This window comes from Cetorhinus maximus, chromosome 12 (genome assembly GCF_964194155.1).
Source record: "Cetorhinus maximus chromosome 12, sCetMax3.hap1.1, whole genome shotgun sequence".
In the NCBI taxonomy this organism is placed as follows: Eukaryota; Metazoa; Chordata; class Chondrichthyes; order Lamniformes; family Cetorhinidae; genus Cetorhinus; species Cetorhinus maximus.
In genome coordinates, this window is record NC_135890.1 from 19,579,231 (window position 1) to 19,606,261 (window position 27,031).

Sequence of the window (27,031 nt, forward strand, 5' to 3'; positions counted from 1 at the left end):
TATCATTAATCCAGCATCCAGAGCTTTTGAGGGAGCGAGATCCAGATTTCCATTATCCTTTGTGTAGAAAAAGTGCTCCCTGATTTCACTCCTGAATGGTCTAGCTCTAAATTTAAGACTGTGCACCCCACCTTGTAGTGTATCCCATCAGAAGAGAGAGTTTTTTTGTGTCAACTCTATCAAATCCTTTTATCCTTTGTTTTACTACCTTAATTAGATCACACCTCAACCTTCTAAACTCAAGGGAATACAAGCCAAGTTTTTTGCAGCCTGGTCTCATACTTTCCCACAGTGAATTCCATCTGCTGCATTTTTACCTACTCACTTAGTCTGTCTATGACCTTTTCAGACTTTCTGCTCCTGCCTTTTGTGTGCCCCCTAACTTAGTGTCATTTGCAGATTTGAACTTTATATCCTCTTCCTTTGTCCAAGTTATTGATGTATTTGATAAAACGTGGAGACCCCAGTATCAGTTATACTGTGGGACACCGTTTGTCACATCCCACCGATCAGAGGCCATTCCCTTAATCTCTGTCTCCTACTTTCCAACCAGTTAGAATCTTGTCATAGATTACAACAAAATTTATATAGCACTTTTAACGCAATGAAATATCCGAAGGTGTTTTATAGGAGCATTATAAAACAAAGTATGGCACCGAGCTAAATAAGGAAATATTAGGCCAGATGACCAAAAGCTTGATCAAAGAGTTGAGATTAGAGGAACGCCTCAAAGGAGTAAAGTGAGGTGGAGAGAAGTGTAGGGAGGAAATTCCAGAGCTTAAGACCTAGGCAACTGAAGGCACAACCACTTGTGTTGGAGCAATTATAATTGTAAATGCACAAGAGGCCAGAATTAATGGAGTGCAGACATCTCGAGGGTTGTGGGGTTGAAAGAGATTACAGAGATGCAGAGAGGTAAGGCCGTGGAGAGACTTGAAAGCAAGGATGAGAATTTTAAAATCAAGACAAAAATATGATTACCTCTAATTCTGTGCACTTTATTTTTCCTTTTGAGCCTGTTGTGCAGAACATCACTGAATGCCTTCTGGAAGAATGCATAGATAACCTCCACGGGCACTCCCTTATCTCCCATGTTAGTAACATTCTCAAATCAAAATTAACTAGACTAATTAGACATGCTTCTAGACCATTCACAAATCTGTTCTCATTCCCTCTGTGTGGAGAGGTGTCAGCTGTGGCTCAGTTCATAGCACCCTCGCCTTTGAATCAGAGGGTTGTGGGTTCATGTCCCACTCCCGGAAAACCAAGAACTGTGATTGTACTCAAAAGAAGTTGCAATCTGTGACTGTTGGTAACTCGAAAGAGTTTCCCTCTGACCCACTTATAGTTATTCAAATGTCAGTCACTCTGTCCCTGATGTTAGACTCCAGGAACCTTCCTACAACTGTCACCAAATCGACATGTCTGTCATTACCTGGTTTCTCCTTTCCTCTTTCCCTTAACTGATGGGTTGATGTTTTCAATTTTCCAATCTGAAGCACAATTCTCAAATTTAGAGAACCTTGGAAAGCATGATTAACACAACTGCAATTCCTTTTGAAACCTGGCATTAGCCCGAGCAAAACATTTATACCTAATATGTTCACCTGTCTTTACTCTTTCCAGGTTCCGTTGGACCTGCTTTGTATTTCCAGCATTTGCTGTTTTTATCTCTCGAGATTTATGTTAGAATTTGTTTTACCACTGCATGCTGCTTTGCTGTTTTACAATTCCTGTCCCCACTCCACCCCTCTTTCTCTCGCTCAGGATTGTTGAAGTCAATTATAACAGCACAACTATTGAGCTAGAACCTAAGATGACGCTGGTATTCTCTCTACAAGCACAAACAAGCTGTAGTATAAAGCACAAAACCATCTCATTCCCTAGTCATTTAAAATGTATTACAATAATCATTCCTTTTGTGATCTGCCAGAGAAGTAAAATAATGGTGTTGTGTGTGGGCCTGCAGGGACTTGACTCATGGTCGTTTTTATAAAAGAAAAATGATTTGTAAAATATCTTTCCCTTGGAAAGAAAGAGACAAGAAATAAATTCACATAACTAAAATTAAATCAGAAACTTAATTTATTTTTGTAAGCAATATTTTGCAACCCTCAAGTCTTTGGGGAGGTTTGAACGAAATGATTTTCACAACGAGCACTAAATAAGCTAGATTGGCAGCGATGCAGTTACTCGGGCAGGTTCAGTTGATGGAATAGTTGGCTGCTTCGGAGCTGCTGCCTTCACTGCCAGGGAAATACACACATACAGCAAGTGCTCCAGTGCATACAGTTGCGACACTGCTATTGTTTTCCTTAATATGCTTCCAAAGATGGAGAATTTTTTTACTAGTGGGCCAGATGCCAAACCTCTTCCAATAAATCAAAGACTTGTTTTCTTCCCATATCATTTGGTGCACTCTGTGGGTGTGGCTCAGGAGTTTATGCAGCAGTCAGATCCCTCACCTAAGTGATCCTTGTTCAGCTGTCGGTTGAGATGACAGTGCCATCAGGCTGCTTTATTATTCTGGGAGCAGGCAGTCATCTCACTCAAGCCTGATTCTTTCCTCTCCTGATGTACAGTCCATAGCAGAAGTTGTCAGACTGTAATCTAGAGGGGAAACCCCGTCTGAATTAAACCACACTGCCATTCTAGCTCAGGGTTCCTGACCAGACCAACTCAGCTGGATTAAATCAACACAGCAGGATGCATTATGCATGCATTTCATGAACCTGGATCAAACTTAGCACTACCATAATCTGAATGGCTCAGTACCATTCTGGACTGTTGATTCAAACTTCTCAATGCTTGGAGGAGCAGAATGTTTGTATTCCAACATGGCCGGTACTTTTTTATATGTAGATAATCATCATCCACCCATATCCCACTACTCCATGGCATTGTTTGCAGAGGAAGAATGGCTACATAGGATGGGAACAGCATGCTCCACTGTGCAGGAAATGAGGCTGGGAAAGAAATTGACTGTGGTTTCAAGGGGCTATGATTAATGCTCACAACTCCAAAACCAAAGAGGAAGGGATAAAAAATAGTTAACTCGTCCTTTCAAAGAACATAATAAAAAATGCCACTATAAAATAAAATGTGACGTTATAATTGCAAAGCATTTAGCCATTGCATGGTCCAGGAACTTTGCAATTTTTCACTGTCATTTTCATGCTTCCATTTGTTTCATTGGAGTGTGATGTAGAGGAGGGGGTTATAAAAACTGGGTAAGCATGGGCCGAACTAAAGCAGAAGAGTGCAAGCAGAATTAAATCGTGAGAACATGAAAAAAAGTTACCCATGACAGCTTGGGCACAACTGACCCATGAGAGCTCAAACAAGACTATTAGAGATGTAACTAACCCTGTCCATTTGTGTGTGCACTTGGGCTGAGGCCTAGAGCAGCAGCCAATCACTTTCATTTCCATTGTTATTTTCCTCCCTTTTTTTCTTCTTTCCCCCCCACCCTTCCTAGACACTCCCCTCCTTGGTACCTCCTTTCATTTCTCCCCTCTTGGACACTCAGCCTTCCCAACTCCCTTACACAACCCTTCAGCACTCATCAACTTTCCTCCTGCAGTTGCCCCAGGCATGACTCCCTCTTAGATGAGTGTACACTTTCCCTCAATGCCTCTTGGAATTCTTCAAAGGGCTCATCAAGGCACCTGTCACTGCCTTCTCACGAGCAACAACCCCAACTGCCGCAAACTACTCCCTCGCCAACCTTCCTACCCAGTACACTGGCTGGGGACTGATTTGCCAATCTGCTCCTTGTCCAACTAACTCTTCCCTGTGCTGATCCTGTGGATTCTGCCCATGGTTCACCTATCAACACCCCGCTCCTCATGCTCTTCAGAATGTGAACAAAGCCCTTGTAATCATGAGTTTATTGTGGATGACTGCAATGACATCATGACTTTGATGGAAACCTGGTTTAAGGGATGATGACACCATCCCCTAATTGAAGCTTCCTGCCCTGGCAATACATTTCACCAGTGGCCTTGCCCAGACAGTTATGCTGCCGATGTGGCTCACCAAATAACATTGTGGTCTGTCTCCCTACTTCTCTGGCACTTACTCATCCTTTCAGTACTTCACCTTGTTTCACCCCTTTCATCTCTTATTTAAAATCCTCATCTCTACTGTCCATCCAAGTACCATGCCAATTTTCTCAGCAAGCTATCTTCACTGCTTTTCTTCCTCAGGGTCTGCACTTCTCATCATGGGTGATTTCAACCTCTACCCAATTCATCATGCTCTCTCCTCAGAAGTCCATAACCTCCGATTATCCCTTAATCTCTCTCTCCATGTAAACTCTCCAACCCATATTCATGGCCACCCTCTTGACCTTGCCTCATTACTCCTCACTACAGCCTCACTATTCCAATAGCATCAATCACAGGTAGGCCATTTCTGGTCACTTCCTTGTATAGCTCTCCACCCATGTCCCACTTTGACTTTCAGGCCCCACTTCCACCTTTATCCTCCCCTGGGAAATCTCTTTCCAAATTACAGAAGTGCATTCTCAAAATCCCAACTGTTTAGCTTTTGGCCCTCTGTTAACTATGGCATTTCTACAGCTACCAATCTGCTTAATCACGGTCTCACCTCAACTTCAATGCCCTTCTCCCCATCAAAACCATTACACTTTCTTTCACTCTGGCTGTTCCCCTGGTACAGCCCTCATCTCCACTCCCTTAAGTCCAAGAGACACAGACTTGCATGGCTACAGTGGGCTACTGGTTTAGACATTCACTGTCAGATCTGGATGAACCACATAAAGCACTCTTGGGCTTTGCTCTCATCTACAAAAACTGCTTACTTCTTACTGCTTCAGGATCTCCAACAGCTTTTTGCTGCAAGCTGCCGTCTTAAAGCCCTCTTCCTTGTCAACTGTATATTAATTTTTAGTTTTGTTTAGGTGGTGAGCTATAACTAGGGATTCACGTGTGCCCCTATAAAGTGATAAAGACTGAAACTGTAGTTCTTGAGTTGGGAGGTGCATACTTATAATATGCAACTCTAAATAAATGCTTATAAAAGCGTGCAGAGATTGACTCCAATTCTATCCTTCACCATCAGGCTATTTGAGAGTGTAACATCCTTCACCCTCACTTCCTACAATAAGTGCAAGGAGCCCGTGACTTACTTTGTGAACAAGATTTGCGACCATTCAATCAGCTACTTCTGCCACTTCCCTTCCTTGCCTTAGCCACAGGGTCAAACTTCCCCCAAGGCTCCCACTGCCCTAGCCCCGAACTTATGTCTTTTAGTAGTTTCTCTCCTATCTCCCCTCTGAGCTCACCTTGTCTATGAGATCCACCTCATTTCTTGACCCTATTCTCACTAAACTACTGACCACTCAAACTCCCTTCCTGCCTCAATGTTAATCAACGTTATTAATGGTTCTCGCTCCTCAAATTTTGTCCTCCCCCTTCAAATCTGCCATCATGAACCCCTCCTCAAAAATCCAACTCTTGTTCTTGCATGCTATCACCCCATTTCCAGCCTCCCTTCCCTCTCCAAAGCCCTTAAGTGTTGTCGCCTTCCAAATTTGTTGCTATCTTTCTTGGAACCCATGTTTGAAACCCTCTGTTCAGGTTTTTTGCCCCTGCCGGAGTACTGAAGCAGCTCTTATCAAAGTCGCAAATGGCATCCTATGTGACAAAGGCAAACTATACCTCCTCGTCCACCTTGGCATGTCTGTGGCCTTTGGCACAGTTCATCACACCATCCTCCTGCAAGGCACCTCCACCCTCATCCAGCTGGGTGTGATTGCATTTGTCTGGTTCTTTTCTTATCTATCTAATCATAACCAGAGAATCACCATCGGTGATTTCTCTTCCAACCCCCACAGCATGACCTCTCCCCCAAGGATACATCCTTGGCTCAATCCTATCTCTCATGTACATGCTGCCACTCGGAGACATAATCTAAAACACAACCGTTTCAATTTTTATGCTGGAGACCACCACTTCTCTTGATGCTCTCACTGACTCTAAATTATCAGATCAGCTTATATGACACTCTGGATAATGGATAAGCAGAAATTTCTTCCAATTAATTATTGGGAAAACAGAAGACATTATTTTTGTTCCTTATCACAAACTCATCTCCCTGTCACTGGATCCATCTCCCACTCTAGCAATTTTGAGTTTGAACCAGACACTTTTTTTACTCAGTCATGAGATATGGATGTCGCTGGCTAGGCCAACATCATTTCCCATCCCTAATTGCCCTTGAGAAGGTGGTGGTGAGCAGCCTTCTTGAACCGCTGCAGTCCAGGTGGTGTAGGTACACCTACAGTGCTATTAGGGAGGGAGTCCCAGGATTTTGTCCCAGCGACAGTGAAGGAACACCGATGTGTTTCCAAGTCAGGATGGTGTGTGGCTTGAAGGGGAACTTGCAGGTGGTGGTGTTTCCATGTGTCTACTACCCTTGTCCTTCTAGATGTAGCAGCCATGGGTTTGGAAGGTGCTGTCTAAGGAAGCTTGGTGAGGTCCTGCATTGCATCTTGTAGATATTACACACTGCTGTCACTGTGTGTCAGTGGTGGAGGGAGTGAATGTTTGTGGATGGGGCGTCAATCAAGCAGACTTATTTGTCCTGGATGGTGTCAAGCTTCTTGAGTGTTGTTGGAGCTGTACTCATCCAGGCAAGTGGAGAGCATTCCATTACAATGCTGACTTGTGCCTTGTAGATGGTGGACAGGCTTTGTGGAGTCGAGGTAGGTTACTCACTGCAGGATTCCTGACCTCTGACCTACTGTTGGAGCCACAGTATTTATATGGCTTTTCTAGCTCAGTTTCTGGTCTATGGTAATCCCCAGGATATTGATAGTGGGGCATTCAGTGATGGTGATGCCATTGAATGTGATGGGGCGATGGTTGGATTCTATCTTGTTGGAGATGGTCATTATCTGGCGCTTGTGTAGCATGAATGTTACTTCCAACTTGTCAGCTCAAGCCTAGATATCGTCAAAGTGTAACTGCATTTGGACATGGACTGCTTCATTATCTGAGGAGTAGCGAAGGGTGTTGAACATTTTGAGTCATCAGCGAACATCCCTACTTCTGGCCCTTCAATAGTGTGCTCAGATCTTCTTTCCAAGACGTGACACTACTTTTCAAGCAAGCTTGAAAGGGAAAAAGCGTAGAGTGAATGCAAGATTCAGAAGCTGTATTCATTTTAGGAGGATGGAATGAGGGAAGAGAAGAAATTTGCAATTATGCACAGCTGGAACTGCAGGAACATAAAGAGCGTGTCAGTAGATTCACTGAAAATGTGAGGTGTTTCTCCAGAGTCATTCCCAATATACACAAAGTTCTTTCGAACTCTTGATTGTTGTCTGCTTGAAATACTGCAACGAGTCCCAAATGTATTAAAGCAGCAAATTGTTTACAGGAAGGCTTTTTTTTACAACTTCAGAGTATTCCCTATTGTATTGCCCACTTATTTGCTGCTTGCATTAAGCTTGAGCTGTACAGCAAATGGCATTCACTCTCACTCTCTTGTCATTTCTCAGCATTGCCTCATTAGTGCCTCTGGCCAGTTATTGTACCAAGTAAAAATACACTGACTTTGCATGTATTTATTTCGCTTCTATTTTTTTTCCTGCTTGCAATGCAAATATTAGTTAACAGAGCCTTAGGATCTCTCTGTGAGTTTTGTTTCAGAGCAACAATTTGCATTAAAAGCAAAACCTCATTAAATGTACAGGGACTCGCCAGTGAAAGCACCTTGTAGTCAATTATTTAATTTCCTACAGAGACTCTGGAAAAGCTGCCAGATAATCTTTTCTCATTCTTCCCTTGTTTTCTCTCCTTTCCACAGTGTGTGTGTGTGTCTTTTTCTGCCTTCCCTTTTTTCTTCTTTAATTTTGTTCCTTATTTACTTTCTTCCATGACCTCAGGATGTCCCAGTGCCTTTGAAGTGTAGCCAATGTTGCAGATTGTTCAGTGCCAGCATTTTCTGCTTTTATTAAGTAAACTGTTTCTGGTTATCACTATGATAAGGTTGGCATCAAGTTTTCTTGCTCTCTTTGTCTCTCTTCCGCTTCTTTCCTAATTATATACATCTCTTATATAGATTTGCCTCCTGCCAGAAGCTTGCCATTTGATTTGCCTCACAGATTGGCGAATAATTTACCTGTGACCAGATGGATGGCTCAGCTCAGTTTCTTTTGCCAGTTACCTAAAATCTGTGTCTTTTCACTGTCCTACCTGCGAGTGGAAAGTTTCTCTTTTTATATTCTATTAAAACCCTTCATAATTTTCGACAACTTTATTGAATCCCCCCCTTAACTTTCTCTGCTGTCATTTGACCATACCATTTCTCTAGTTCTCGATCTAACTGAAGTCCCTCGACTTCAGTACAGTTCTAGTAAATGTTCTCTGCACCCTTTCCAAGGCCTTTGTATCCCTCCTAAAGTGTGGTGCCCAAAATTGGACATAATATTTCAGGTCAGACCTGACCAGTGATTCATGAAAGTTTAGCATTACTTTCTTGCTTTTGCGTTCTGTACCTCCCATGTTAAAGCCAAGGAACACATATGTAGTAACTGAAGGTGTAGCTGTCTATCGGGTGTCACGTGATGTTCTGGGAGGCTCCGAGCAATAAGTCCTAAGTGCAGGCAATCTGGGGGTTGGCGTGGTTGGGGGGGGGGGGCGGGTGTGTGAGGGCTTCCTGATGAGAGTCCTGATTGAGCATGTAGCACCTGAAAACTCTCTCTAATAAAGTTTATCTGTTTCTTGTTGAAACCTGTCCGCTCTGTCGAGTCATTACATTTGGCGATGAGGGTAAATTAGCTCCAACGCTGCACCTCACCTTATTACCGTGAATATATCGAATCTTAAGAAAAAGAAAAGACTACTCACCAGCCATCAAACTCTTCAGCAGAATCGATCCTTATGATGCGACTATGGAAGATTGGAGCCAGTATGTAGAGTGCCTCAGATTTTATTTTGTAGTGAATGAAATTACCACGGAGGAAAAGTAGAAAGCCATCCTTTTGAGTGTATGTGGCAGTAAGACATACAATCTCATTTGCAACCTAACAGCCTGAGCGTGCCCAATTCTAAGTCCTATAATGAATTAGTGAACCTCGTGAAAAAGCACTTGCAGCTGAAGCCATCCATAAAAATGCAGCGTTTAAATTTAATTCCAGAGCTAGGGCCCCGGGAGAGTCCATCACAGCCTATGTAGCAAACCTTAAGCAGTTGACAGAACACTGCTACTTTAAAGGCACATTAAATGATATGCTGCAGGACTGATTAGGACAATGCCAGGCAGCGCCGATTACTCACCGAGGTCGAAACTGACTTTAAGCACGCCCTAGAAATCTCTTTCGCCATGGAAATTACTGCGAGAGACTCACAGGCTTTGCAACACATACTACATGGCACTGTTCTTCATGTGGGGCAGGAACCTTCCGCCGAGCGTGGCGCGAAAACCAAACCCACAGCATCAAAGCGAGATGCCATGTCCACTGTTAGAAACATGAAAAGGCCTAGTAGAAACACTTCAGCACCGATTCCAAGATTAAGTTGTAATAGATGTGGAGGTGACCACGGACCGGGCACCTGTAAATTCAAGGAGGTAGAATGCCATTACTACCATAGGGAAGGTCATGTAGTAAGACAATACAGGGCAAAGTCGAAACAGCCAGTATAGCAGCAAACCAACATTATTGAATTTAAAAATACAGCAGAACCTGAAGCTGCTGACACCGACATTTATTCCCTGTATAGCATAACCGCTGTAAAAACTGAACCTATCACTGTCACAATCCAAGCTAATGAGAAATCACTAATAATTGAGGTGGTAACGGGTGCCTGAACTACAGTGGTGGGAGAGCACATTTTCAAATACCTTAAATGAAGGTAGACAGCCAATAGACCCAGAGCGGATAACTGCTAAATTAGACATACACTCGAAAATCTATTCAGGTAAAGGGCATTGCCACAGTACCAGTGTCTTATAGGCAACAGACAGCCCAGCTGCCTGTGATAATAGTGAAAGAAAGACAGCCTTTTAGGCCGAGACTGGTTACAGAAGATCAAGCTTGATTGGCCTGAGGTATTTCATCTGAAAAAGGGAGGAGTTCCTGAACTGCTAAGGAAATACGACTTGGTATTTTGGGATGAATTAGGGCAGTTAAAAGGCATGCAGGCCAAGATATATGTGGATCCTCAGGCGACATCACGTTTCTTTAAGGCCGGACCTATGCCTTATGAGTTGAAGGAGAAGGTGGATGCGGAACTGTGCCAGTTAGAAAAGATAGGCATCGTCCAACTTGTCCAATTCTCGAAATGAGCAGCACCCATAGTTCCAGTGGTTAAGCCTCACCAAACTATATGCTTTTGTGGGGACTATAAATTGACAGTAAATGAGGCAGCAAAACGAGACAAGCACCCCATTCCAAAAATAAACGACTTGTATGCAAAGCTGGCTGGAAGCAAGTCCTATACAAAAATTGGATACCAACAATTAGAACTGGATAGCATGTTGAAAGAATATGTGACTATTAACACACACAAGGGCCTTTATCAGTACACTCGCCTACCGAATATCGTCTGCATGTGCTATCTTCCAGAGAGCAATGGAGAGTCTTTTGCAAGGATCTCCCCGAGTGGTAGTATTTCTAAATGATGATCTGATCACAGGGTCAACGGGGACCAAACAATTGGCCAACCTAGAGGAGGTGCTAAGAAGATTCATGGAAGCTGGAGTATGGTTAAAGAAGGAAAAATGTACATTTCAAGCACCGGAAATTATTTACCTGGGTCACAGGGTAGACGCCATGGGTTTGCATCCAGTAGAAGAGAAAGTTTGGGCAATAGAAGATGCACCCTCACCATCCAGTGTAACCGAACTCAAGTCCTTCCTGGGTATGATCAACTACTATAGCCACTTCTTGCTTAACTTATCAACTGTGTTGGCACCATTCCACTTGTTAAAAAAAAAATCACCTGTTTAAAAAAAAGAATCACCATTGGTTGTGAAATTCACAGCAGGAAGAAGCCTTTGTGAAAGTAAAAAAACTGTTGCGTTCATCATGTTTATTGGTAGACTACGACCCATCGAAAAAGTTGGTATTAACATGTGATGTCTCTCCTTATGGTGTAGGAGCTGTGTTATTACGTAGAATGGAAAATGGATCGGAAAGGCCCATTTGCTATGTCTTAAGAACCCTCTCCACAGCCGAGAATGGTTATTTCCACCTAGAAAAGGAAGGTTTATCGGTGGTATTCGGAGTGAAAAAAATTCCACCAGTACCTACATGGACGATATTTCACCATTGTGTCAGACCATAAGCCATTAATGGGTTTATTCAGTGAGGATAAGGCCATTCTGACAACAGCATCAGCAAGAATACAACGTTGGGCTCTCATACTATCTGCGTATGAGTATACTTTTATGTATCGTCCTGGCTTACACATTGCAAATGTGGACGCACTCAGTTGTCTCCCATTATCAGATAGCATTGTACATGCTCCTGTTCTACAAGATGTTGTGCTATTACTGAATTTCCTGGATTCTTTACCTCTGTGTGTGAAGCAAATTAGAAATTGGATGAACAGAGATCCAATATTGTCGAAAGTCAGAGAATTTGTTTAGCAAGGATGCCTGTATCTGAAGATTTGAGACCATTCCATGTCAGAGAAACAGAGTTAAGCAATCACAATGGAATTGTTGTGGGGATCAAGAGTTATCGTCCCATCACAAGTTAGGGAACCACTCTTGACAGAGCTTCACAGTGCGCATCCAGGCATATCAAAGATGAAAATGCTTGCGCAAAACTCTGTCTTGTAGCCAGGCATTGACGGTGACATTGAAAGCATGGTCAAGCACTGTCTCCATTGTCAGCAACAACAGAAGTTGCCTGTTCCAGCTCCACTGCATCCGTGGCAGTGGCCTGGTCGACCCTGGGTTAGACTACATATCAATTATGTAGGACCATTCTTAGGTACCATGTTTTTGTTGATTGTAGATGCACATTCCAAACGGAAGGATGTATATGAAGTCAAATCGCCAACATTGAGTACAACTATCAAGAAGTTGCGTCACTGTTTTAGCATACATGGCCTACCTGAAATTGTCATTTCTGATAACTGTACAGCTTTTACCAGCACAGAGTTTCTGAAATTCATGAATTTGAATGGAATCAGAGATCTTAAAACAACCTCTTACCATCCCTCATCGAATGGTTCAGCCAAGAGAGCTGTACAAACTTTCAAGTCTGGCATGAAAAGGTTATCAGAAGATACTCTCGAATCTCAACTTTCCCACTTTCTTCTGTTATCGTACAAAGCCACATTGGACTATGGGTTCAATACCGTCTGAATTATTGATGAAACACTGCCTAGGTACATGGTTAAACCTGGTGTTTCCAAATTTAGAGGGGAAGATAGAGCAGAATCAGAGTAATCAAAAATTGAACTACGATATACACAGCAAAGCTCGCACATTCAGTGTAGGTGACATGCTATTTGTGCAAAATTTCGGAAGTGGACCCTGTTGGGCTCCTGGAATCATTATCCCAGAGACTGGTCCATTATCTTTCCAGATACAAGTGGAAGATGGAATCGTTCGTAAGCACGTAGGTCATAAACACGAGAGATATTCCAATAACCAACTATTCCACCTGTGGTTAACGTCAAACCGTCAAATCCCTGAGGTGACAGATCAACTTAGAATAGACATGCCTGATGTCTCCGTAGAGTTGCCAAACTCAGAACTACCATTTTCTAACGATGTGTCTCATGTTGCAGTTCCAAATTCTGTCGATTCTGTTGAGGAACTGAGTGTAGAGCTATGCAGCTCTAGCCGTATAAGGAGAGCAAGTCAGAGACTTGATCTTTAATCACCTGAAGTATATATGTATATGTTACTGGATATTCAAATGTTTCCCTGTAAATAGAAATTGTAAAAAAACTAAAGTGGGAGGAAATGTAGTAACTGAAGGTATAGCCTCTCCTGCTGTCTGTCAGAGCTCACGTGACGTTCTGGGAGGCACCAACCAATGACCCCTAAGCGTGGGCAATCCGGGGTTTGGGGGCTTCCTGATGAGAGTCCTGACTGAGCATGTAGCATCTGAAAAGTGCTCTGTAATAAAGCTTATCTGTTTCTTGTTGGAACTTGTCCACTATGTCAAGCCATTACAGCATATATGTTTTTAACAGCCTTTTCAACTTGTACAAGCTTCAAAGATCTGTCCATACACCCTAGGTCTCTCTGTTCCTGGGCCCTTTTAATATTGTTCCATTTAATTTATACTGCCACTCCTTATTCTTCCTTCCAAAATGCTGAAATCTCTGAAAATGGTTTTGATTATCAGCTTATTCTATTCAAACTATAATCCTTGACTGATGCAGACACTGCCTTAAGGAAGATTTGCATTTTTTGGTTCCCTGAAGGAGAAATATTGAAGCAGGGATTGAAACATACTGTAGTTCAGAACAAGACATCTTGGACATTGTAAATTGGAACATAGGCAAAGCCAAAGTGGAGAAAGGAATTTTTCAGCAAGGGCATCATGATATAAAAGCAAAAAACTGCGGATGCTGGAAATCCAAAACAGAAACAGAAATACCTGGAAAAGCTCAGCAGGTCTGGCAGCATCGGCGGAGGAGAGCACAAGTTGACGTCTCGAAACGTCAACTGTGCTCTCCTCCGCCGATGCTGCCAGACCTGCTGAGGTTTTCCAGGTATTTCTGTTTATGTTTTTGTTTAGGGCATCATGATATGCCTGGATGGTGCAGGATGGCCCTTTGCAACACATGTTACCATATTTAAAACAAAAACAGAATTACCTAGAAAAACTCAGCAGGTCTGGCAGCATCGGTGGAGAAGAAATCAGTTGACGTTTCGAGTCCTCACGACCCTTCGGCATAACTGAGTATAGTTAGGAGAGAGGTGAAATATATTATTTCACCTCTCTCCTAACTATACTCAGTTCTGCCGAAGGGTCGTGAGGACTCGAAACGTCAACTGATTTCTTCTCCACCGATGCTGCCAGACCTGCTGAGTTTTTCCAGGTAATTCTGTTTTTGTTTTGGATTTCCAGCATCCGCAGTAGCTTTTAGCTTTTTGTTTTTATTACCATATTTAAGCTTATTTCAGCAATTCAAGAATGTTTAAATTAACGAAGAGGGCATATTAGAGGCAGTGTGTTGTATCACTGCTCCATTAGTGAGGGATCTACATGAAAATAAGTTGTGTTACAGAGTGTGGTTGATTTTCCCTCCCTGTCCAAAGATAATGGAGTAGCGATGGTTCCATAGGCATAATTAGCATCCCAGAATATCACCTCCGTATCTGTCCATCATGTACAAACCTAGCTAATGAATGTTGACCAGGTATAGAACTGTGTCCTCTGACATGTGTGTATCACAGCTAAATGTTTTTCTGCCATTTTTGTTATCCATAGTGGCTTTGGATCACTGGACAGCAGTCAGAATTGGAAACACTTCTATATTTTTTCCCTACCTAGTGGCTGTTGGTATCGGCTATAGCCGTGATAAGCTAACTTGATGTAGTCTCAATGCTGCCCTTGTCCTCCTAGATGGCAGCGGTGTGGGTTTGGAAGGTGTTGCCTAAGAAGCCTTGGTGAGTTCCTACAGTGCTTCTTGTAGATGGTACACACTGCTGCCACTGTACATCGGTGGTCGAGGGGGTGAATGTTTGTGGATGGGGTGCCAATCAAGCATGCAGCTTTGTCCTGGATGGTCTCAATCTTCCTGAGTGTTGATGGATCTGCACTCATCCAGGCAAGTGGAGAGTAATCCATCACGCTCCTGACTTGCGCCTGGTAGATGATGGACAGGCGTTGGGGGTCAGGTGTTGAGTTACTCGCCACAGCATTCCTAGCCCCTGACCTGTTCTTGTAGTATTTATATGGCTAGCCCAGTTCAGTTTCTGGCCAATGGTAACTCCCCAGGATGTTGTTAGTGGGGGATTCAGCGATGGTAATGCCATTGAATGTCAAGGGGCTATGATTAGATTCTCTCTTGTTGGAGATGGTCATTGCCTGGCACTTGTGTGGCACGAATATTACTTCCACTTGTCAGCCCAGGCCTGGATATTGTCCGGGTCTTACTACATTTGGACATAGACTGCTTCATTACCTGAGGAGTCACGAATGGTGCTGAACATTGTTCAGTTATTAGCGAACATTCCCACTTCTGACCTCAAGGTGGAAGGAAGGTCATTGATGAAGCAGCTGAAGATGGTTGGGCCTAGGACACTACTCTGAGGAACTCCTTCAATGATGTCCTGAAACTGAGATGACTGACCTCCAACAACCACAGTCATCTTCCTTTGTGCTAGGTATGACTCCAGCCAGCAGAGAGTTTTCTCCTTGATTCCCATTGACTCCAGTTTTACTAGAACTTCTTGATGCCATACGCTACTTTGATGTCAAGGGCAGTCACCCTCACCTCACCTTGGGAGTTCAGCTCTTTTATCCATATTTGAACCAATGTTGTAATGAGGTCAGGAGCTGAGTGACCTGGTGGAACCCAAACTAGTGCCAGTGAGCAGGTTATTGCTGAGCAAGTGCTGCTTGATAGCACTGTTGATGACCCCCTCCATCACTTTACTGATTACATAATTATATAGAAAAAATAAATATAATGTATTTTTTCATTTTAAATGTATTGAATGAATAACATCAATTCCTGGGTCTTTTTCCATAGTTGAGTTGCTGCTCAGTTGCGCTCTGGGTAGCTGATTCCATGGGAACTGAGCATTCTTAAAATGGTCCTTTCAGAAGGAGTTATCATAATGAGTCTGTACGTGTTGATTGGGGCAGGCAAGATGATGGGAAAGTGGGTGGGTGTAGATCCTCACCAACCATTGTAACATTCAGGGATCTCATCAGAACCTGGAATCAAAACTCGGTAATGTCAGGGGATGAAGAAAAATGTTAAAGGTGTCATACTGCCATCTCCCCTTACCTGTGCCCTTTCTCTGGAACCAAGGCACTTAGTGGTAGCTGTCAGTGAGATGAGAAACCAGCCATTAGAGTATGTTATTAAAACTGAAGAGGCTTCTGATACTGTTTGCTAAGTATTTGATTGGATTGATAGATTGTTTACCTAATACTGCATTGTTGGAGAATGTGATGGGAATGATGCTGCTCAAGGGGATTTTATTTAAAGAGATCAGTGGGATTTCTCTCTGTCCATTACTGTCTACATAGTAAATTCAGAAGGAGATTTGTTAGAATCCAATGTACTATGCAATAATGCTTATTCTTACTATTTTACTGTTTTTTTTAACAGAAGTGTTTTTTAAATGGAATAGACAATGATTTAACTTGAATCTTTCTGTCGGAAGAGAAATATGTATATTGTTTTTGAAAGAAGTTTAATTTTGAAAGCTATTTATATTTCAGTTCCAGTTAACTAAGGAAGAGTAAGAAAGAAGAGTACTTAGTGAATACTTAGTGAGGAATGGTTAGTGGATGTTGTAGTGAAATTTGTGCTTTCTGCATCATGTGGAATGGTTACAGCACAGGAGGCCATTTGACCTGCTGTGCCCTCCTTTTTGCCAGAGTAACCATGTTAGTCCCACTCTCCCATCTTTTCCGCCATAGCCCTACAATTTCTTTCACTTCACATAGATATCCTATTCCCTTTTGAAAGCCTGATTGAATCTGCCTCCACCATACTCTTAGGCAGTGCATTCCAGATCCTAACAACTCGCTGCAGATATTTCATGATTGATGTCTTCTTTTTGTATAGAATCAGTTGGGGAATGGGCTTAAACTTGATCACCATTGACATTTTTATTTTGCTCACTGTTTTCTCTTCATATATTCCTTTTCTCCTACATTTTTTCCTTTTCCCACTCCCTTTCATTCTCTCTACTCATGCACTCTCTCTTCCCTTTTGCCATTTGCATGTCCTCTTGCTCAATATGCACTACAGGTATTTACTTTCTTTTCCTATACCACTCACCCTCTCTTTCCTTACTTGATCTTGATTCTTTTAATTCGCCCTCTCACTCGTCCCCACTCACTTGCCCTCGTCTGACTCTTCAGCTCCTTCCACACCCCCACCCCCCCAACGCCCACCCCCACCTTGTCTCAACACTCATGTGTTGTTCATTTTGACTTTAAAACCTAATTGGCACAATTTGCAGTGATAGTGGGCAGGGAGACTTACTTTGTTTTCTTTTTGAAAAAAGCATTTTAGTCACTCTTTAAGTGTGTCAGGAATATTGATGCTGCAAGAGACATAAATTAATCCATGCAAAACCAGGAAAGGAAACGGTTGATGACACATTCAGATTAACAATCATATCTATTGGTGTTAATTCCTTCTGCTTATGCCATCAGACTCATTAACTCCTCCTTGTCATTTCTCTTTGCTGAATTTGCCTGTGCAGAATCAATTAAAAAATATATACACTTAGGGCATGGATCATGTGGTATACTGGAACACTCTTCACCTCTTGAGTGCAAATAAGTCTGGACTGAGGTCGCGGCTGGCTGAGAGGATGTAAAAAATCAGCTTGAAGCACTTTTAACCCAGTTCCTAATGGACACAATTCCACAACACAAAACTAATCTACATTTAGATGAAAGATGGGAGGAATTTCAAGTGGAGCTTAAACACAGCATGGACTGGTTGGGCCGAATGTCGTGTTTCTATGTGATTCCATGTAATTAATTTTTGCAAGGCTGCAAAAAATAAAAGACTCAGAGTTATATTGCAAGTGATTACTTCTCATTGAACATGTCAAAATGAATCAAATACAATGGAAATACTTCTGAAGTGCGCATGATTCTTTTGTAGCCAGCCACTCTGACACAACCTGCAACCTGTTGGATGAAAGCGAGGCCTGCAAAGTGGATGAGCAGACTGGATGTGGCACCATTGTACAGGAAGCCGTTCGAGCGGGGGGAGCAAACAGGAATGTAGTGATAGCAGGGGACATGACAGGGCTTTGGACACTGTTCTCTGCAGCAAAGAGCAAGAGTCCAGAAGGCTGTGTTGCTTGCTGGGTGACAGGGTTCAGGACATCTGCACAGGGCTGGAGAGGAACTTGCAGTGGGAGGGGGAGGATCTAGTTGTCTTGTCCATGTAGGTACCAATGACATAGGCAGGACAAAGAAAGAGGTTCTGCATAGCCAGTATGAGGAGCTAGGTACCAAATTAAGAAGCAGAACTCAAAGGTAATAATCTCTGGATTATTACCTGAGCCACGTGCAAATTCGCATAGGGCAAATAAATTTAGAGAGATGAATGCATGGCTCAAAGACCGGTGTGGGAGAAGGGGGCACTGGCACCAGTACTGGTGAAAGTGAGGGCTGTACCGTTGGGATGGTCTACACCTGAACCATGCTGGGATGAGTGTTCTTGCAAATTGCATAACTAGGGAAGTAGAAAGGGTTTTAAACTAAATAATTGGGGGCAAAGGATCAAATGCGAGACGATGTGGTGTATCAAAGAGTAGAGACAAGGTAAGAGTGGAAGGTATTAATATGGGAAATGATAAACAGACCTTGACAGGAAGGGACAGAGAGTACAAGTCTAAGAGTAAACCAACAGATAAGGCTAGAGATTACAAAAATAATAAAAGGACAAATCTTAGGCCTCTGTATCTGAATGCACGTAGCATTCGAAACAAAACAGATGAACTGATGGTGCAAATAGAAATAACTTAGTATGATCTGATAGCCATTACAGAGACATGACTACAGAATGGCATAAATTAGGACCTGGATATTGAATTTTATGTGACCTTTAGAAAGGATAGGAGGTTGAGAAAAGGTGGAGGAGTGGCTCTGTTAATTAAGGATGATATTAACACAATAGAGAGGGATGACCTAAGTTCAGGAAACCAGAATATAGAAGCGGTTTAGGTGGCGATGAGGAATGATAAAGGCAAGAAGTCACTTGTGGGAATAGTGTACACGCCCTCTAACAGTAACACATAGTAAGGTGGGGTATCTAAGAACAAATAGTAGGAGCTCGTTAGGAAGGTACGGCGATTATCATGGATTTTAATCTACATATTGACTGGAACAACCAAATGGCAAAGGTAGCGTAGATGACAAATTCATAAAATGCTTTTGGGATAATTTGTTTAGATCAGCATGCTGTGGAGCTAACCAGGGAACAGGCTAGACTAGCTCTGGTATTGTGCAATGGGATAGGATAAATTAATGACCTCATAGTGAAGGCGCTCCTAGGTAGCAGTGATCATCAGTTTGGGGAAGAAAAGAGTGGTTCTATTACTAGCGTTTTAAACTTCAATGAGGGCAATTACAAGGGCATGAAAGAAGAGCTAGCGAAAGTGAACTGGCAATTTCAGTTAAGGGACAGGTCAATAGAAATGCAATGGCAGACATTCAAGGGGATATTTCGGAATATACAGAATAGATACATGCCAACAAGAAAGGAGGATTCCAAGGGGAGGATCCACCTTTCGTGGTTAACTAAAAAAGTTAAAGATAGTATCGAACTTAAAGAAAAAGCATATAATTGCGCAAAGATGGGTGGCAGTTCAGAAGATTGGACAGAATATAAAAAGCAGCAAATAATTACTAAAGGATTAATAAGGAGGGAAAAATTAGAGTACAAGAAAATGTTAGCTGTAAGAGTTTCTATAGGTATTTTAAAAAAAAGAGTTAACAAGGTGAGCGTTGGTCCTATAGAAAGTGAGTTTGGGGAGTTAATAATGGAAAATAAGGAGATGGCAGATGAATTGATTAGGTACTTTGCCTTGGTCTTCGCTATAAAGGATACAAGAAACATCGCAGAAATAGCTGTAAATCAGGAATTGAAAGGGAGTTAGGAAACTCTGAATAAGTACAATCACCAGGAAAGTGGTATTTGGCAACCCGCAGTTCCAACAATTTGCTAAGTCCCCAGGTCCTGATGGACTTCATCCCAGGGTCTTAAAAGAAGTGGCTAGTGAGATAGTTCATGCATTGGTTCTAATTTTCCAAAATTTCCTAGATTCCAGGATGGTTCCATTAGATTGGAAAATAGCTAATGTAACTCCTCTTGTGCATTCACAATCATAATTACTCTACCAATGGTGGCCGTGTTTCCAGCTCCAGAATTCCCACCCTACACCTCACCCCCACTACCTCACTTTCCTCCTTTAAGATACTTCTTAAAACCTACCTCTTTGCCCAAGTTTTTGGTCATCTGACCTAATATCTCCTCATGTAGCTCAGTGTCATACTTTGTGAAGCACCTTGGGGGTGTTTCATTCTATTAAAGATGCTATATAAATAAGTTGTTGTTGGTCTACATGGTGAGTCCAGTCCCCCACTACCTATTTGACTCTTAATGCCCTCACGGCAACTAGGAATGAGCAATATAAACTGTCTTCTCATGTCACCTGCATTCTAAGAACAAATAACTGCCTTTAGGCACAAACAGTTCTGTTTTGTACTTAATACACTTCTGTTTTCTATTGTAGCAATTGTGACTTGGGCATTTTTAAAGAAGGATTCGGCTTTTGATTAAGAACTTGAGGTTTCTATAAATCGGTTCAATAAAATACTAAATTTTTATTCCAATTTTAGGTGGAGGTAGAAGTGGAAAGCATGGATAAAGCCGGTAATTTCATTGGCTGGCTGCATATAGATGGAGTCAACCTTTCCGTCGCCCTCGTGGAGAACTCTCTCTCAAAGGTCCACTTTACTGCAGAGCGGAGTTCCTACTACAAAGCACTCCTGTCAGTCGAGGAGCCAGCGAAGCTGAAACGGGAAAAGGTAGGAACTGAATGGGAACATTTTTTTCTTTTGAAAAACAAGTTAAACTTTTCCAAAACTTTACAAATGTCTGTGCTTATCACTATGCTCATGGTACAATGTACAATCCACCCTTGGTTTAACACACCCAGCCATAGCTGTACGTTTAATCAACCTGAGATACTGCATAAATGCAAGGAATTGCATTTTGTTTTTTGGACAACCGATGAAAAGCTACTTTGCATTTAAAAAGAACGGCATTCAGAAAATGTTAGCATTCTTGCTGTGCACTGATCGAAAGTGAATGGTATCCTGGGTGTCTGATTAATAAGTGAAACCTTTTGCTAGGCTCCAATGATGGGATTATGTAATACATTTCAGTATCCCATCACTCGAGAGTATTTCTTAACTCTGAATAACAGAGGCAGCTGTTCATACTCAGCTGACCTTAGAGCCTCACAATACAAATCCCTCAGTCCTCAATAATCTCACTTCATGCGAAGTCACTGTCCACAGAAACTCACGAGAAGCCAAGTTTTACATTGTTCATATTTGTTTTCAAGTGTTAGCAGGGAATAGCGAAGGCGTGCCAGGTACCTTGAATACATTTAAGCAAATCTTCTATGTTCCTTCCCTTCCCTACAGGGCAGCAAATCAAGAAATCCATTTCATCACAAGCTGGTCACATTTGAGCTAGAAACCATTTTATTTTGTTGCTTTGCCACTAAGATGTATCCACCTATGTTAATCAAGATAAATTATGTTGGTACACTTCTCCATTTTTCCTCCCACTGTCTGCTTCAAACATTCCCAGCAGTGGCAGAGCCAAGTTCACTCTGCTATGTACCCAACTTCAGGAGTGTGATTTCTGCTGACAACGGTGTTGATTTTCTACTTCCTGTACCAATGTGCCCTCTGATGCGAGAATGCCAACCTATACAGTATTGTGGACACTCTTTTGTTTGCAAAATGGTTTAAAAGCTGCTGAGCAGTTACTGAACATTATAATTTTTGAGAGATGAATGGAGCCATACCTCCATCAAAGAAGTAGTGTTCCTACTGAGGGAACAGAGAAACCAGGAATAAGCCCATCTTTGGAAACTGCTAATACGCTTATGGTAGCACACTCTTGACAGGGTGATAGTTGAAGAGGTTTCAAAGACTTAAGCTACAATCATGAATCTGAAGCATCTTATCAATGTCATCTCAGGCTTTGACAGTTGTATCTTCGAAACGTAACCGTGTCTGTTGTTAAATTCAGTAATGCGCATCAATATATTTGTGAGCTGATATAAGACTGCAAGCTTCCTTCACTGAGAAGTACCACCACTTCATTTTAGTTGCAGTGAATAGGAGTTTTATTTGTGAGGAAAATTGCATACCCTGTATATTTTGCGGGTTTACAGTAATGATGCTAGGAAGCACAGTGAAAATGCAGTCTTGCAGCACCCTCAAAGAGAGCAAGGGGGGGTTGTCATGGGGTAGAAATTGAACCTTGGTGCTCCATTTCATGGGTGTAAAATGAGAACAAAAAGACACAGTTTTGGCAGCTGACGTCCTGTTTCCTTTGCTGCTACCTGAACTCGCATTAGGTCCCTTGCATATGTGTGCATATATAGGCACCCCAGCTGAAATTGATCTGTAGTGAATGGGTAGGCTTGACGCTAGAATTGCTGACAGCAAGGCAGATGGACCTGTGGAGGCGCACCATGCGCCAGCAGCTCATCCAGATTATTTGGTTGGGACTTGCAGCGCAATTTCACACAATCATAGAATGATGCAGCACAGAAGGAGACCATTCAACTCATCATGCCAATCCCATTACAATACCACACAATGGAAAGCAATTGATGCTTACCTTACACTACAACATCCTATTCATTCACAATCTATAGGGCTATAACGGACCAAGCTGCTTGCCACACAGTGAATTTGCACTAGGCTTTGCTAATGTGAAATTGTAATAGAGCAGGTACCCTTTCCATTTTGTGGAATGAAGTGTTAAATTAAAAGACCTGCGTGCCTGCTCTGGGAGTTCAGGTAGATTTCAAAAATCCCATTCTACAATTGGGGAAAACAGCGAGCAGTTCTCATGGCCAATGCCAGCAAATAAAAGGCTGATAATTCATCTGATTGCTACCTGTGCAACTTGATCATATGTACTTGTGTCTTAACTCGCACCAAGCCTCGTTTAATATCACCCCTGTGCTCGCTGATCTACATTGGTTTACAGTTGAGCAACACCTCAATTTTAAGATGCTCATATTTGTTTTCAAATCCCTTCATAACATCACCACTTTCTATCTTTGTAACCTGCTCCAGCCCCAAAGCCTTTAACAATCTCTGGGCTCCCCCAATTCTGCCCCCTTGCACATCCTTGATTTTATCTGTTTCTACAATTGGCCACCATGCCTTCAGCTTCTGAGGTCTTCTGCGAAACATGGGACATTTACTACTTTAAAGGCACTATATAAATGCAAGTTGTTTTGTGACTTTGTGAATGCTGATTAACTGTTCTTTTTGTCTGCTTAGTTTATAACTTTTCTTCAAAAGTTATTGTGTATAAAGTACTTTAAGATATGAAATGCAGCGTAAGTGCAATTGTTATATGAATGCCAGCACATTCACTCACTGCCATTGTACAATGAGAGGAAGGTTTCAGATTTTCCTGTTTGATTGCTGATCAAAGAATATTGCAGTAACCTTCACTGATCACAGGTAAGATTAGGGAGTTCAGAGACATGTGTACGTACCTCCACTCTGCTGTAATATGTTGGAACTGTTTTATTTTACAAGTGTTTTATATTTCCTTTTAGATCCAACTATTTCCTTTCTTAAAATTAATTTACACCCTGTTAATTGAATTCCAGATTAGATAGAATTTGTACCACAGAGAAACAGGCCATTCAGCCCAACTAGTCTCTTTCGGTGTTTATGTTCCACATGAGCCTCCTCCCACTCTACTTCATCTAAGCCAATCTGTACAAATTCTGTTGCTGCATTGCAATCAGATGAAGGGATTAAAAAGGACCTTAAGAATTAAATTAAAGTTAATTACAGTTAATTGTGCAAATGGCTGGCTGTATTATGAATTTGGTCCATTTACCTGTATCAGTGGTAGTATTCGGACTGAGTCAGACTTAATGCCTGTTTAGGCACACCCTGCCTGGAACTGCTGAACACAGGACTAGTGAGAGTTTGGGCTTGAAGACAGCGTGTAATAGTCTTGTCTCGCACCCATTCGCCGCCCCACTCACCTCAGAAAACTTACCAAAGTGACAACTGCACTTCCCAGGAGTTTCTAGAAATGAAACTGTTGCACACATCTCAATCTCTGGGTAGACAAATTACAAAGCAGTCAGTGAGAAACAGCGGAAAGTGATAGGGATTGTCACTGCTACTCAGACTCTGAAAGCTAGAGAGGGTCATCTGAGGCCAATAGCACCCAAGGGTATGCCTGTGATTTTAGTTTCATCCCTGGAATAAGCACAGATGTGTTTTATAATTCAATTCTGGAGCTCTTAAATAAATCTAGTCATTTTTTTTAGTCTTTTTAAAAGAGTTAGATGCCAATTTTTTTTAAAGATCATTCCTGATTAACTTTGCTCGCTGAGATTGGGTTAATCACAGTGGCAGATTCCTTTATCTATGGTATCTCAATAGTATTACGTGCCTGTAATGTAAAGAATGGAAAAGCACCAGCTCTCATCACTGGTACATGGGGAATATTCTGTAATTTGCAGGTCAGAGGCAAAACGCTTACTTAGCTCAATTTTCGTACAATATGATTTTTTTTTCTCCCTCCTTTCAAAGCCAGCCATGTAAATCATGAAATGTAAGTAATTACGATAAATGATTACCTCCAGGCTATTTCATAGCACAGTATAGAGAATTGTGGACTATCAGATTTTTAACACTAAGCTGCTTGGGCTAAATTCACTTGTGCACACATCAAACATGGGGGAGGTATTGTCACTAGACTAGTAATCCAGGGACCCAGAGTAATGCGCTGGGGACCTGGGTTCGAATCCCACAATGGCAGATGGTGGAATTTAAATTCAATAAAAAAATCTGGAATTAAAAGTCTAATGATGACCAAGAAACCATTGTCGATTGTTGTAAAAACCCACCTGGTTCACTAATGCCCTTTGGGGAAGGAAATCTGCCGTCCTTAACTGGTCAGGCTTATGTGTGACTCCAGACCCACAGCAATGTGGTTGACTCTTAAATGCCCTCTGAACAAGGGCAATTTGGGATGGGCAATAAAATGCTGGCTAGCCAGCGACACCACATTCCATGAATGAATTAAAAAAAAAGAACTACCGAGATGTCTGGCAAATCAGTGGCCTTGAAATGACCTAGTGCTGATTGTTGATACATTACTTGCTGACCTTTCCCCCCTAACTTGCAATGCAGAAGCAATTTTCATTGATATAGCACCTTTAATATAGGAAAACATATCGAAGCTCTTTAGAAGCGTAATTTAAAAAAAAAACTGATGTAAACTAAAGAAGGGAATATGACAATGAGGCGACCAAACGCTTCAGCGGAAAAGTGGGTTTTGAGGAGATCTTAAAAAAGGAGAGGAAGGTGTGGACGTGGGGAGGGGGTTAGGGAAGTAATTTCAATTGAGCTACATCCTTTCTAGCCATATATTCCATATCTTGACTATCTTAATTAGTGGCCTACTCCTACAGTGCCCCTCACAGTAGTAGAAAGAGAGCAATCATTTTTCACTCTTCTTTCAAATATTCAGTGAATGTTTGCATATATGAAAATCAACAGATGGATAAGAAGAAGTAAATTGAGCTGTAGAACATGGCAGAGATTTGAACACATCAGTTACACAGCAGGCATATTATCAATCAAGCTGTATGATAAAAACAAATACAGCAAATATAATGCAGTGTAAATGAGGCAGCCGGATAAGGAAATAAGGTCCAAAGCTAAATTGGCAAACACTTTCTGAAAGTTTTTGTAACTTCTCTTGTCAATGCAGATTGATTGCCATTGAATGAGAAAATAATGAAGGGCTGGATGGCTCATTGGGTTAATATACTGACCTTTTGACTGTAGAACTAGGGATTGGATCCAACTGATGGACTGGAACTATTGTTTTTAGTATAAGGATCTAACTGAAGGACTGGAACTATTGTTTTTAGTGCAAGGATCCAACTGATGGACTGGAACTATTGTTCTTAGTATAAAAGTGCTGGAAAATCTCAGCAGGTCAGACAGCATCTGTGGAGCAAGAAACATAGTTAACGTTTTGAGTCCAATATGACTCTTCTTTGGAACTGGAGCTATTTGTTAGCAAAATTGTCCTTTGTGAATTGAGCTCAAGGCATTCTTAAATTATTTCCTAAGTGAGTTTGAGTTCACAGTACTAAATTCCATGTCATTCAGACAAGGCAGAATGAAGATTAGTATGGAGTACCTTGGAGTGAGCCTTGCCCTGTCCTGACCTGTGTTATGCCTGAGGGAAAACTTGACACAGAGGCTTAGTACCAAAAGAAGCAGTGATTTAAAAGATACCCAAGAAAAATTGCAAAACAGATTAAAGAAGAGAAGAATGGGTGAAACCATGGAGGAATGTGTAAGTGAGGATGAGGACTTTGGATTTGATGTGTTGAAGCACAATAACAATTGGAGTTCATGAGGGTTAAAGACAAATTCAATTTCATGTGGGCCAGGATGCCAGTGGTGGTGTTTTGAAGAATTGGAACCTTTAAAGAGCAGGAGTAGTGCAGTAAGTTGGAATAAGGAGCAGGGTGAGTGGCTAAAGAGTGGGAATGGAGAAAGGGTGACAGAGTGAGGAGCAAGAATGGGAGAGGGTGATGGAGTAAGGAACGGTTATGGGGAGAGGGTAACTGAGCAAGTAACAGGGGAGGCAGTGGTGTAGTGGTATTGTCACCAGACTATTACTCCAGATACTCAGGGTGATGCTCTGGGGACCTGGGTTCGAATCTCACCACAGCAGGTGGTGAATTTGAATTCAATTTTTTAAAAATCTGGAATTATAAGTCTTATGATGACCATGAAACCACGGTCAATTGTCATAAAAACCCATCTGGTTCACTAATGTCCTTTAGGGAAGGAAATCTGCTGGCCTTACCTGACCTACATGTGACTCCACAGCAATACGGCTGACTATCTCAAAAAATAAATGCCCTCCAAAATGGCCTAGCAAGCCATGTCAAACCAAGTCAGTTCTCAAGGGCAATTAGCAATGAGCAATAAATGCTGGCCCAGCTAGCGATGCCCACATGAACGAATATATTAAAAAAGAGGAACAGGGTGACAGAGTAA

General features: G+C 41.9%; 1 protein-coding gene across 1 annotated transcript in view; it reads left to right on the plus strand.

Moving 5' to 3' along the window:
* The window catches only part of snd1 (staphylococcal nuclease and tudor domain containing 1), a 913,627-nt gene that overhangs the window by 641,128 nt on the left and 245,468 nt on the right, over positions 1-27,031 (plus strand). Inside the window, exon 17 of the mRNA XM_078553113.1 lies at positions 20,555-20,743. Within this exon, the coding sequence (XP_078409239.1) occupies positions 20,555-20,743 (189 nt within the window). The remainder of the gene's footprint in view (positions 1-20,554; positions 20,744-27,031) is intronic.